The sequence below is a fragment of the Simochromis diagramma genome, unplaced genomic scaffold, assembly GCF_900408965.1.
Source record: "Simochromis diagramma unplaced genomic scaffold, fSimDia1.1 OVJJ01000816.1, whole genome shotgun sequence".
NCBI classification, from domain to species: domain Eukaryota; kingdom Metazoa; phylum Chordata; class Actinopteri; order Cichliformes; family Cichlidae; genus Simochromis; species Simochromis diagramma.
Window position 1 is genome coordinate 9813603 of NW_024386908.1, and position 14553 is coordinate 9828155.

General features: G+C 38.6%; 1 protein-coding gene across 2 annotated transcripts in view; it reads right to left on the reverse strand.

Annotated features, from left to right (window-relative positions):
• Window positions 1–14553, reverse strand: part of chchd3a (coiled-coil-helix-coiled-coil-helix domain containing 3a) — an 80641-nt gene that overhangs the window by 24171 nt on the left and 41917 nt on the right. The window contains exons 6-7 of one of the 2 annotated variants that reach the window (XM_040035470.1): window positions 11754–11768; window positions 8110–8193 (exon numbers count right to left, since the gene is read on the reverse strand). In XM_040035470.1, the coding sequence (XP_039891404.1) occupies window positions 8110–8193; window positions 11754–11768 (99 nt within the window). The remainder of the gene's footprint in view (window positions 1–8109; window positions 8194–11753; window positions 11769–14553) is intronic. The other variant, XM_040035471.1, reaches the window with a different exon arrangement.

Below are 14553 nucleotides of genomic sequence, written 5' to 3' on the forward strand. Positions count from 1 at the left end.
AAGATACTAACACACACCATGGGAACATGTGGACACACTGCCTTAAGTGTCTAAATGTACCTTGGCAGCTAGTAAACACTGACAGACATATCCAAAAAAAAAGAAAAAAGAACCTCAGTCACTCGCTCACAACCAGGTAGAGAGGAGTGTAATTTGTGTGATTACTGAGTGGTCTCAAATTATGATGTCCTGCTGTTGTCCCAACTGATTCAGAGAATAGCCCTGACCTTTCATTAGCCCACAAAAGTGAGGCCCTGCTCAGTTTGGAAGAAAACATTCCTCCCTTGATCAACATTTTAGGAGCTGCAAAGCACAATCTTTCTTTTTTAATGCTGTCTGCTGTTTAGCATGCTTCGTCACTGGCTCAACAGAATAGCTGCACAGGCCTGACGCAGTGCATCGCCTCGCCATGAAATCAAATATCTAAAACCTCTTGAATAAAATAGTGTTTCTGTTTGTTTTCATCCCATTTACTCTATTTGCGTTCCAAAAGGTTTTTAGCTCATCTGGAGCAAAATAAAATGCTGGTGGGGGGGATGTCGAAGACAAATTAAGTCATTACTGCTAATGCACTGCAACAATATGGAGAAGATAGAAGCGGCACCCCCAACACAGGCTCTAGGTCAATTTAGAGAAAAGGCTTCCAGTTCTTAATGAATAAAACAAATAACTCCTTGTACTGATGGCTTCTTTCTCTTATCTGTTGCTGAGCAGGAGGGACAAAATGGGAAGAAACCCCACCATGGCTAACATTATGATTCTGCAGAGCTAAAGAAATTTAGACTTCTGCTGTGTGACTCATAAGTAGAGCAAGCGGGCTGGTAAATGATTTTTTTTTTTTACATAGAAATGACTAAGCATTTTACTATTATCTTTCAAGGGCTACAGCAATATAATAGGATATGGATGCACAGATAAACACAAATGTTCATCTTTGTTATAAACACAATAAACTCTTAACTTCTATGTTTGGTAAGAGGTAACAAAATCTACACAACATATCCACTAAACTGGGCAGCGCAATTAAAACAGCAGGAATGTGTGCATATCCAGTGTTTTTTCCCCCCCCCCCTCTACTTCATCAACATGCTAAACCGCACATAAAGTACAATTTTGTTTTTTGTCAGAGGCCTTTGCCACAGCAGAATCAATCTGTTTTTGGGAGGCCTGCATATTTGTTTGTGCTCCCAGTAGTGATGTGCGGATCAATCCTGAAATATCGATTCTTCCGATACCAGTCATTTATGTTCTAGAATCGATTCTCACATTACAATATCGATATTTTAGTAATTTAGAGTAAATTTGTAGTTTATCATTAACAGGGACACAGTGGAAAGAAACTATAACATTCGGATTGTCTACATTCAAAGGAACTACTTCCTCTTCCGCCTTTCATAGTCATGTGCGAAATACGGCTGTATAAATGTCTCGCAGCCGCTGGCGCGCGCACTCACAACAATGGCTGAGCGTAATTGGAGTCATGTGCGGACTTATTTTACCTCCACAAACAGCTGAGACGTGGTTTGCGATACATGTGGCAAAAAAGTGCTCCAAGAGTGAGGTGTTGTGGCCACACTAGGGAGACATTCAAAAGGGCTGTGGGGGGGTGTTAAATACATTTTACAGGGTTTATTTATCGGATAAAATATGTTAAATGTCACCGTTATTATTGGCCGGCCCGGAAACAGCGGGGGTGTCCAAATTCAGAGGCTGCTTCTGAGGACCCGGCCTTCACGGTCTAAAGAAAGCCGGGTAGTACGTCACGAGCTCCCTCAGTGGAGTGAAACTCTGCCTTCTGCTCCTTGCTATCTAAAATATAACCGGGCACTGACGTAAACACTTGACCGTCTCACACTTCTCTTTAATCATTTTCTGTTTGACGTTTATTCAGCTGTGTGAAAACCCCGAGGAACCCTCCCGAGGGATTAATAAAGTTAAATTTAATTTAATCTAATCTAATAACTTTAATCTCAGCCAAACCGATTTACTCACAAACAAATAAAACACTGAAAAAGTCAAACAATAACATTTTTAAGTTATCAAAGTGACTTATATATCATGTTTAACCCGAGTAGCGAAAGACCGCGGGGTTTTGAAAACGATGTGTCGATCGGCTCAGATATTTGAAGTTTACACAGCTACATTCTCACCTCAAAATATGTTAAAAAAAATTTGCGACCCAGAAAGAGAAATGAGAGTAATATTAAAACTAAGTCGCTGCCGCCATTGTTGGAGACTGGAATTGGCTGGGCCGCGCTATGAATTCTGCGATATGGTTTTTCAATTTTGTTGTTTTGCTGCAGGTAGGCAAGGTGTTCAAATAGCACAACTTCAGTTTTTTTTTAATTTCTATATGATGAACCCTGCATTATTAAGTGATAAGAACAAGTAATCTGATGTCCTGTAATCATTATGATGCTATAATTTGAGATACAATAAATAAAATAAGTTTTTGTACAAAGTATCGGTATCGGATCAGTATGGTCGATACAATCCTGAATATTACTTGGTATCGGATCGGAAAGAAAATCAGTGGTATCGCACATCACTAGCTCCCAGTGTCACAACTTTCCCTGTAGTGATTTTTCTTTAACATCTGACTACATCTGGGTGGCCTACATTAACTTTTGGATGGGGCTCAACAGCCATACTGGTTGGTAATACTCAAGGAGACAATTACAACAAGAGCTATTCCTGTTCTCTCACAAACAAATTGGTAAAATTTGATAGAAATATTTAGTTTTCCTCCTTTCTAAACGCACCATGAAGTTGTAATGCACTTTTGTCTGGAAAAAAAATTGACTTTTTTTTGTAACAAGAACATTTGTTTTTGACTGAGTTCCATATTTCTTGAATCTGCTGGTTACAGGTTTGAAAACTCAAAGAGCTAGCTTTCCTGTTTCAGCTAAATGTTATCCTTTCTCCTGAGCTAACCCTTTACAAAAGTTCACATAAAAGTGTTTTAACTTTAAAATTCAACTTTCAAAATACTTTCACTTTGGGAAAAAATACTCCATCAAACTATTTATTAAGTTCCTGTCAGCTATTTAAAAGGTTTTAATTCTTTAAATTAGTTATGCTGCAAAAGACTACAGGCTAGCTCCAAGCTAGCGTCTCTTATGACTAAACAAAATGCATCTAGAGAGTTGACCTTTCATTTTAACGCCCGATTAGGACAGAAAAATAGAAACTTCTCCAATTAAAAAGTTAAAATAAATGAATAAAACAAAACAAATAAATAAAACTGCAAAATGGAAGCTAAAAATTCAAAGCCTGTACCCATAAATTATTTCATCCTGTGAAAAGCAACAGATGGATGGCTCTATTTTTGTTTTTTGTTTTGTTTTTCTACATAAAAAGGATGCACCACTTTGTTATTGTAAATTCTTATCTATTCATTCATTCTTTGAAGAAACTTCTGGTAAAATTCCTAAGACTCCTGTCACGCAGCTGAAGGAGCAAATGGTGATAAACAACACTGAAATGCACCGTCATGCCTCCAGATCACTCCATTTTCAGTTTTATAACAGAGCCACAGATGGCTTCATAGTGAAGAAGAGGGAGGGCGGAAACACCCAAAATTTAAAACATTTTTTTACTACAAAACTATAATAATAACAAAAACACTACCTTTATTTTAATATTTCTATTGCTGACAATCAGCAGGAAAAAAGTAGTTTTTGCTGCAGCCTGCAGAAAGAGTACAAAGAAAGAGCAGGAAATGACAGGCAGAGGGAGAGATGAAGCTAGCAAGTCAGAGGCAGAGACACAGATATAGAGATAGAAGCCATTACATTTTTTTAATGCTCTTTCTCCTGTATTTCTTCCTTTCACAGTGCGGTAGAACTTTGCTATGAGATGGCAATTGCTGCTGTGATTGTCCTCCATGGTAGAGTAGAAAAATCCAATTTCATTGATATACAAGGCGAAAAGAAAAAAAAAAAGAAAAAGAAGAGAACAAAAAAAAATCTTTTCGGAAAAAGATGAAATTGAAGCATGGAGGGGAAAAAAGCACCACTCGAAAGGGAAAAAAAAAAAGACTTAAAAATGAGAGATATAGAGACAGATGTGATGGGGGGGGGGGATAAAAGAGAAAAAGAAACATTGGCAAGTTGATTGTTAAATATGAGATTGTTTTACAGCGAGGCAGGTATTGAGTGAAAATGTAATAAATATATAGATATTGTTTTCAGGGGCTATTTGGTAGCTCTGGCCCCAATGAGCGGCAGCATCGGAGGCAGCAGGCTGAGCTGTCTGGGAGCCTGGTGATGGCCTGTCACTGGAAGCCTCTCTGATGAATGGCTATGTTAGATTGGAACAGACATGTAATATATATCAGACTTATATTCTCTCTCTCGGTTCCTCTGCCTCTTTCTCCTGGTGTTCGAGATTCTGGGGGAATCCAGAGGTAAGCAAGGAATTGAGAGGAGACAGAAGGGGGCGTGAAAAATGTGATGGAAGATAATGGTGAGCAAGCAATATATTCCAAGTGAAAACTAATTTTTATGCACTCTCGGTAGAAAAGTGGTTAAAAAAAAAAAGCATTGTGCTTTCACAGCTACACTGTTTGCAGATTGAAAACTCCAAACTTTGCATACACAGCCTTTCTGAATGTCCATACTTGTGGTAGAAGATTCAAAGCACATCGGACATTTACCTTTTTATACACAAATTACACAATTTTTCTCATCTCGCTCTTGAGTTATCGCATTCACAAGGTTTTCAGAAAACTTGACCTCTGACCTTGAAGTCAAGGTCACTGGGATTCAAACTCATCCCAGATTTTTAGTTGACACACCTTCGGTATCAATTTGAAAATCCTATGTCTCCTCTAGTTATCACATGCGCAGACTTGCTTGTCTACGCCACCAGGTGGGGTGACGTCAATATCCCTTCAGCCTTTTACGGATGAGGTGTAATAAATAATAATCAAGAAAAATATATTATCTACATTGTTACATATTTTTAAATAGTGTTTCTTCTTTCACATAACACGTTGATTAACAATATTTTTCACCATGAATAGTTCAACTTCTTGAACTTTCTCTATAAATCTATACAAAACTTGGTCAAAAACCATTAAAATTGTTAGAAATGAAAAAGAGTGATAATGCTATCTCCTAACGCAATAGTAAACTGTTTTCTTTAAACATATTTTTCAATTTCGATTGTATGCATGTTCTGTTGTTTTAAGTAAATATAGAAAAATGGCAATGAACTTAAATCCCATGGTAGCAATTTTAAATATCTTATTTTATCCTACCAACAACCTCCAATTCAAAGATCAATTTTTAATAATTTATAATGATAAAAGCAGAAAATTCCCAAATGTAACCAGTTGAAACTTGGGAATTTAACTGCAAATCTAAGCAGACATATCACAGGGCAAATGCAGCCTTTGTCTAGCAATACTGACTCTAGTGTTCCCTGCCTACAATACATCCTTGTTGCTCTGTGTATGGCACAAGAAAAACTCAAACCAATTATATATAATAAACGGCAACAATATGAACTATTTATGAATACAATGCTTTGGTTGTTTAGCAGTTTTACACTTAATTGAATTAAATATCTCTTTGCTTGTTTCTAAGCTAAATATTCCTGGTTGCTATTTCTTTGTGACACTGTTCTGTTTCTTTCCTCAAATTTACTCTTTGTACTGTGCATACATATTATAAGCCTTCATCTGGAGTGGACACTATTAAGCAAGCACAAAATACAATGAGAGCACAGGAAAAGAATATGCCAAAAGTGATTTTGGCTCACACTGGTTGAAGAGCACAGGGAATGAAGGGCGGCTAGATTCAGTGCCAAATGGGGCACTGAGGCCAGAACGAGAAAAAAAAAAAAAGAGCATTGTTAACACAGTCCAAACAAACTACAACCCCTATGGAGCTCCAAGCCGCTTGATACACAGTAAGACAACATGTGATATGCCAACCAGTTACACAAAGGAGTACAAGATCACACAACCAGACACAAAATACACACATAATATCTATTTATGTTGTAAATTGCCTCCATATGCAATAAGGGAAAATCATTTTTTAATTTTGTAAATATATCACTTTCTTAGTTTTCATTGACCCTTCCTGCTACCCAGGTTTCCCATTTCTCCCACTCAGCTTCCCTTTTTATGCTCCACTCACAGCTTACCTTTATCATACTTGTCCTTTAACATTTAGAGGAAATACTCATTATTATACACTAATTAAGATTCTTAAGAAAACTAAGAATCACTTTCATTTCAGTTTTTCTCTTTCTGGCTCCCATGCATTATGTGTTTCCTTGGTGTCTTTCCACTCTGTCTTCTGCCTCCTTTTGATTCCTCTGTTTCTCTTGGGGCTGCAAAAGTCATTTGTTGACACGTTGATCTAAGGAATATTGACCAGAGGCCAACATGGTTGATGGATGACCAGTGTCGAGAGTTGATAACAGCTGTGTTAGTTGGGACGCATCACTTCTTATACCTGAACTCACATTTGCCCCCTTTCTATGTGATGCACTACTGTCTCCCTGTGCATTGATACAATAATGCACAAGGAGCTAAATAGCGTTCAGAATTATATAACTAACATTGTAATCTTACTGGTTTCTTGACAACTGATCAATAAATTTACAAACTGCATAAACATTAGCAACCTTTCTTCAATCATAATGCATCATAGCAATGAATTATAACAACTGCTCTGCTGTCTGCAAAGACATTTGTGCCCTTTAACCAAGAAAAAACTATCTCATGTTATATTTCTTGTATTCATGTCTGGCTTTAAGAACAACATCACCTTAGCGCCTTCACAGTTGTGTAAAATTTCCATTTGGCTTCCACCGTAGAGGCCATTTGACTTTTTAACCCTTCAAAGGGGAGAAAACTCCTTCCCAGCATGAAGGTGTCAATTTAAGCACACTAAATAGGGCATTATACCCTTCTTGAGATATACTTATGATTTGAGAGCCACATGAAGGTATTCTTTTTAGCACACTTTAACAGGGCATTTGACCCTGGTCCCCTGCCTTGCAGGCATCTCTCACTGGGACCAGCATGGAGCTGCCATTTGAAGTGCGCCAAGCACGGCAGCTGACCCATGTCCCAATCCATAGGACACTAGTTTACAAGGAACATCAGGGTAGTGTCATTTTTGAGAAACGGGAGGACACATGCCGGGATGAATTAGATTTAACCCTTTATCTGTTTGGCCCAGGCACGGAGGTTGAAATTTAAAGTGACAGCCAAAAAGGGGCAGCAAGACAATTACAGCAAGGCAGCCAACTAGAGAGCGAAGGACAGCTATACACACCACACTGGGGAACGCATGCAGAGTTTAAGTTCAAGGATGATGACAAAAACAGTGGGGCAGTGGGATGAAGAGGAAAAATAAATGTGACCGCTTTGGCTGAGCCCAGTAGGGACCAGGCCCACTGTGTATAATGGTCGAATTCAGAGTTCGAACATGTGTGCCCTTATTTGTGCGTACACTGGGTATGTGTGCTTCTGTATGCACTGCAGTGTGCTAGTGACTGACTGTTTCGCTCAATGATGTAAGTATGTAAACTTTTACCCAGGAGAAACTATTGCAACACATTATGGTGCAGGTTCTTGAAAACAGCAATAACACCAGCTCACCTGGTGAGCATGCAATGCAATATTTCATTATGACTTTGCTTTGTGTTGTGAAATAGAAAGTTGTATTTTCTGTTAGCTTTCATGCTAATCTATTATCCATTACTATCTATTACTCTACTATCCACCTCCTTATTTTTTACTTTATTCACATTCTTAAATTATTCTTAGAGTTATGTGAATGTTCTTGAGTTTTGAATTTACTTACCATTTTCAAAAGAAACATTGCCCCATCATATTGTAAACTTTTTTAAATTTAAACTTAGGAAACCTTGACAGAAAAACAAGCTGGATAAATAAGTATGTTTCTCCAATTTCAACTGAAAATTTAGCTCAGGGAAAGGCTGTAAAAGTCAAACTCATTAAAAGTGATAATTTAAAAATAAATAATTACCGTAAGATCAATCGTACATCTAGTTTTGTGAGCGATCGTACATGCCAACTACGCCCATTTTTCAAGTTGGTGTAAACTGCAAATTACTTCTTACCCTCTCCTCCAGCCGGGCCACTTGCTCTCTGTAAAAAGCATCCTGCTTCTTTAGGTCTGCTTCCTTGGCCTCCACCTGCTTGGCCTAAAGAGAAGGACAAAAATTAGGTGCTGAGCATGGCCAGTTCAAAAAAAGCATAACACACATGAGACAAGCAAGCATAAATACACATTAAAGGCACCCATAAAGAGAGTTTAGTGTTTATAGTGTGAATATAAGGACAACACAAACTCTTGTTTTTGTTGTACATATAATCCAAGAGATATCTCATTATAAGATTAAGAGATGCATTTCTACATGATAAATGTGTAAAATAACAGAAACTGTTCTGATAGATCACCACCTAGACCAGGGGTCAGCAACCTTTAACACCCAAAGAGCCATTTGGACCCGGTTTCCACGCAAAAGAAAACACTGGGAGCCGCAAATGCTTTTTGACATCTAAAATGAAGATAACACTGTATATATTGTTTTTTACCTTTATGCTTTGTATAAACAACTAAGGTGTGTTGCTTAAATCCATGAAGTGCTACAGAGAAAATTACATTTTATTTATGTAATTAACACATTTTGAACTCTTAAAGAAATATAACAAAAGGAAAGACACCCAGCTGAACTAAAATGATCCAAGTAGCAAACAAAAACTGTTGTGAGCCGCCACCCTCATATCGCCTTTGGGCTTTTGGAGCCTTGACCTGACTTTTAAAAAATAATTGGAAAAAAAGCACTATGCTGCTAAAAGATGAAAAATTCTGCCTAAATATGTATTTTACCTGGTTAATGTGTGTGGCAGGGCGTGGTCTGCAGCGCCGCTGCAGGGGAGGTGGACGCACCTGAGCGGGACACGCAATCACGCCTCGCCGCCTTAACGTCTGTGCTATCTATGCTGTTGTGTTGGTATGTGTCAGGCTGTGAGCTGCAAAGCTACAGCCGGCTGTATGCGTACAGCAACCGTGTGTGAAAAGCGTGTTCATGCAAACATCGTCGGCTCTGCCGCAGTACAATGGGACTTTTGCTCCTGAACCTCTGCGCATAGCGTCTGCAAATCGGGGCTGTACGACATCACTTTCATCTTTACGCAGGACTGTAAGCTGTCATCTGTGAGGCGTGAGCGGTGCTTGTTTATAACATAGTTCATGGTGGAGAACAGCTGCTGACATAATTTGGTTTCGAAGATCCATAATTGGCCTACCTGGGGTTGAAAGTCTCGATAAATGCACGGCGTTTCGGCGGGTATACCGGCTTCCGCGAGTGTGACGCTTATTTTGAGCGATGAAAAAAAATAATAGAATAGAATTTTATTTTTATATTTCAATATCACAATAATCTTCCAATTTAGAACTACAAGTTAAAAAAGAACTAACATGAATAAAATACACTTCAGCTAAATACTTTTCCCAAACCACGCGGAGCCGCACTATAAGGACTAAAGAGCCGCAGGTTGCCGACCCCTGGCCTAGACTGTCCTAGATTTATAAAACATAGTTTTTTTTTTAATTGATGAAAACTTTCCTTTTTCTAAAAACCTAAATTTCTATAGCAGAAAAAGGGGAAAAGGGGACTTTTCTGCCATTTAATTGTTTATCTATTACTTAACTAGTTTGGTGTAGTATGAATGACTGTTGAGGAGGTCTTTAGGAGGAAAAGCTGTAAAACCTTAAAAAGAAATGCAATTAGAAGTCCAAAACTTTATGCCCGCCTTCATACTTCCAAAGCCATTTAGTGAGTCAGAATGGAGTCACCGCCAGGCTGATTCTAGCCCTCGGGCCTTATGTTTGACACCCCTGCTCTACACATTTTGTGCACTGTACTCACAAACATAGATGATTAAAAAATTGAAAATGGATTCAAGACCAATTACAGTTGAGTGCATTACTGCAAACTGGACACAGAAATATGTGGAAATTTAAAGTAAAAAACAAAACAAAAACTAAAATCCCTGCAGTGACATTACTTCAGTTCACTATAAAACTTTTCAAAATTGTTCCAACAGATCAACTTCATCCTATGATAAAATATTTCTATCCTGATAGGAGCAGTCACTTCCTGGTGAGTCAAATGCATTGGCTTCACAGTCATCAGATCTCAACACAACTGAATACCCATGGGAGATTTTGACTGGCTTGATTGGTTTCTTTGACAGTACATTTCACCACCTTATTCAAAATACCAAATCTGAGACTATTTTTTGGAAGAATAGTGTTTCATTATTCCAATAGAACTTCAAAGACATGTAACCTGCCAGAAGGACAACCATTTCATCTACCATATTATGGTTGAGTGGCTACATGAAAGCCATTTTTGAGTAAAATACTCCCTACTTTGAGTTTGGAAAAAATTGTTAACTGAAAAAAAACTCTTAGAGCATAAGGAAAAGGATTCTGTGGTTTGATGAGACAAAAGGTCTTTTTGGTCAGAAACGGATACAACATGAGCCTGCCAACTTACTACCACCTTTTCAGTGAAGCATGGAGGTGGCAGCACCACGCTATGGGCAAAATACCTAATTTAAACCCTAGTGAATATTTTCAGAGAAACCAGAAGATGGCAATTCACAGACATGTAATACACAACCTGGCAGAATTAAGAGGAACTCCCAAGAAGTGTTAATGAATTACACAACTAAATTTGTTGGCCAAATTCAGGCGTGTAAAGCCTGCAGACACTTAACCAAGAATAAGCTCAGTCATTTTTACAAAGGGCCTAATAAAATGCACTAAACTAATGCCCGGATACTTTTGTGAGAGATTTCATGTTTTGCATAGATTTGCAAAGAACATCTAAAAACATATTTTCCCTTTGTTATTATCAGTGTTGAATATGGATTCATCTGATTTCGTTACGTGTGCACCAATAGAGGTAATGGTGATTTGTGCATATATGCTTAATGTCTAAAAGAAACACAGCTGTGTGCACATATGAATACAACTTATAATGCCTTGCCAGGTACTGTAGGTGTTTCTTTGTCCTCTTGTGTTAAGTCTCTGGCTAAAATACTATCACACCAAGAAGATAAAATCAGTTTTCACTGCAAACAGGCATCACGATCTGGCATATATATTTACAAAGCCGACCTATCTTCACTGTCCTCCTTTCTACTGTGACCTTCATTAAACAGTTGGCTCAAGTTCTATGTTATATATAGAAAAAGATAAGACCTGATATATCAGTTTTTAGAGAGAGGAAAAAAGAAAAAGAATGTGAACCGGTGACTCAAGCAAAATGATAAATACTGATGGCATTTTTATTAACCATAAAAGAAAGTACAACACAACTATCTGGACCACCTATTTTGATTAATGGAATTACTTATCATCATTAACTTGCCAAAACTGATAGATATGTTAACAGCCAAGGCTATAAACTGTGATGAATTAAAAATTAATAGACCAGTTCCAAGTGGATGTTATATCTAGTAAATAAGATACCATTTTTAAGATGTATAACATGCTTTTAGAACAAATAACTTCGCTAGGAAGTAGTCATCTAGAGTTTTTTTGGGAGTAAGAGATCTGCATCAATAATTGTTGGTGGAAAGACAAATCAAACATGTCGTATAAGCTACACAGGAAAAGAAATTCTCCACATGATCATGTGAGAGAGAAGTGTCACTTTAGGGTGAGGGTAAAGACTTCTAGACTTACCTTCCTTCCAATCTCCTGAATAAAAGAAGCATTGAAAAGAAACAAGAGAAAGAAAAAGTGAAAGACTGAGCAAAAAAAAACATACTGATTCATTCATGAACTTCTTCAAAGTGACATTTGGGGAGTTTTAGTATTCAGAGACTAGGAATGACTGGCTGCCACACTGTTCTGCCTGAATACTCACACTCTGTCCTCTCAATCTTCTTTCTCACTAGCATAGACACAGACTTGTGCATACATAGAGTCATGTGAAAAAGAAAGATTTCACAGGACTTTATTCAGCTTCCATAGAAATTATGAAGGTAAGTAGCAGCCAGGTGCTGCTAATCAAATGCACTGATGATTAATTGATCATCAGTAAGTGTAAGCACCTGTATAAAAGCACAAGTTTTGAGGTTGTTTTCCAGTTTGTTGGCCTCGACCATTCAGGTGTGTTTTAACATAATGCCAAGAAGGAAAGACTTCAGCAATGACCTGAGGGAAGCAATTCCTGCTGCCCATCATTTTGGGAAGAGTTCTAAGGCCAAATAATCTGAAGTCCATCAATCTACAAGTAGGAAAACATCTTAGTAAATTCACCCCAAAGTCAGGCCATGCAATGCAAAATTGCACTTGAAGAAACCACAAGACCTCTGGAACAATGTTCTCTGGACAGACGTGACCAGAGTGGAGATGTTTGGACATAATGCACAGCACCACGTTTGGCGAAAACCAAACACAGCATACGAGCACAAACACCTCATGCTAACAGTTACATGATTGGTAGCTGCTTAAAAGCCCTATGCATAAACGGAAGCATGGAAACTTCAATGAACTAAAGCAATGTTGAAAAGAGAAGTCACAATGATGTGAGAGACAGACAAATTCATGCAGAAAATGTATTACTTCAACCTCATTAGTAATAAGGTGTACTTAGTTTTTCAAAAGCCTGTATGGAGTTCTGTGAAACCTTCTTTTTCACATGACTGTAGCATATAAGAATAAGCCATTCAAGTATGAACATATGCATGGCTGCATACATTCACTGCTGAGGACTATTGAAAAAGCCACAGCACAGATGGAGCCTAGAAGCATTTCCTTTAAACAATATAGAAAGTTGAAGGAAACAAGTAGGAAGAAAATATAACGTATGGAGAAAAAAAATTGCCTTTCCCCATCGAGTCTCTGCTACGCTGATAACCATCTGTGTTCTGCTCAACACACTGCAGGCGAAGCTGCATGCTCTATGCATTGTGATGAGGAGCAGCGAGGAGTCTCAGAGTGGGGCTGTCCTCAAATGAGACGAGTGGGGGGAAGTTTCAAAGTCAAGCGGATGCTCCGAGCTTCCCTGCTACACACAAGATAGAAACCTTCCCACACAGCCAAACACCTGCATACACATAACCATTAAGATATCTCTACAGACATATACAGGAAAAAAACAAAAGCCACAGCACCACGTAATCACATTCCTGGCAATACTCAGCACAGCAACATCATGCCCTAGCTGCCACTGTCTCTTCTGTCCAAAGCACAACCTAACATTAGCTAGCCTTAGTGTTGTGGTCGGGCAATTGTCTCTATTGTGTGCCCCTTAGAAGTCTGAAGGGCTATTGTAAAGCTGCCTGCACTTCATGATGGAATCGAGTTGAACTTGAACCTAAATCATATCGCTGGGTGAATGTACCCTGAAGTAGACAGTTAAAAGCGTGCCATAAGCACACTACTAGTATAACTATAATGACCTTTAAACGTGTTATTGATTCCAAGCCTGCAATCGTGGCCTCTAGGATTGATTGTCAAAGATATTGAGAGACCAGATTAGGTTCATTGAGGTGCCAAAAAACTGTCTACTGCCAACAGCTCAATTTAGAATGAAGAAGAAACAAGGGATGGTGGGATAGAGGGAAACAGAGAAGAGAGGATTGGCAGGGGGGCTGTGTACTGTCACGAGTGTGTCCAAACTCAATGTTACGCTGGTAGGTGGTGACTAAAGACTTTAGCTTTGCAGAGAAAAGACAAAACATGCAGACGCCAAGACGCAAACAATGGCTCAGACACTGATCTGTAACGCACAAATCATCACACACACACACCCACACCAGCCCGAGCAGCTGTACCCACAGAGAGATAAATGTGTGCTGAGGGCGAGACTAAAGGGGTCATTAAAAGAGGAGAGGTTGTGACAGAAATGTGTACCCAGGGATTTTCTTTCTTTCTTTTTTTAATGTGTATGTGTTTGTGAATGTCTCTTGCGCACATTGGCTGGTGCATGTGTTCAATTTTCATGCGAGCTGGTTGCCTCTCATTTTTTATTATACACACACAGGCCCAGACACACCGACACACACACACACACACTCTGTCAGGATTACTTCTGACTGATTAATCCCATTCAGCAGACTTTAAAGATAATCTAATCATACTAAAGGCCAAACAATAGGACAGACTTCACCACTGCCCATACACCTTTTGTTCCCCTAATGAAGAGGCGGTCACGGGTAAAGGAGGAGAGCACGGGTAAGAGTTGGGGGAGGAAGAGAATGAGAAGGGCAAAAAAAAGTTTAAAAAAAAGAAAAAGAAAAAAAAGAAAGTAAACTTGAAAGTGAAAAGAAAAGAGCGAGATAAAAGAGAGAAAGAGGACAATAAAAGGTGATTATCAATGGAGGCGTCAAGAAGGGAGACGAGGCTGTTTGATGGGACATGGAGCCTCAGCCAAGTGTGTCTTTATATTTTAATAACCAAGTAAATAAAAAAAACAATGGCAACGTTTCCACATGTGATATCTAGATTTCCCCCTGACAGTAACTCACTGTCATAT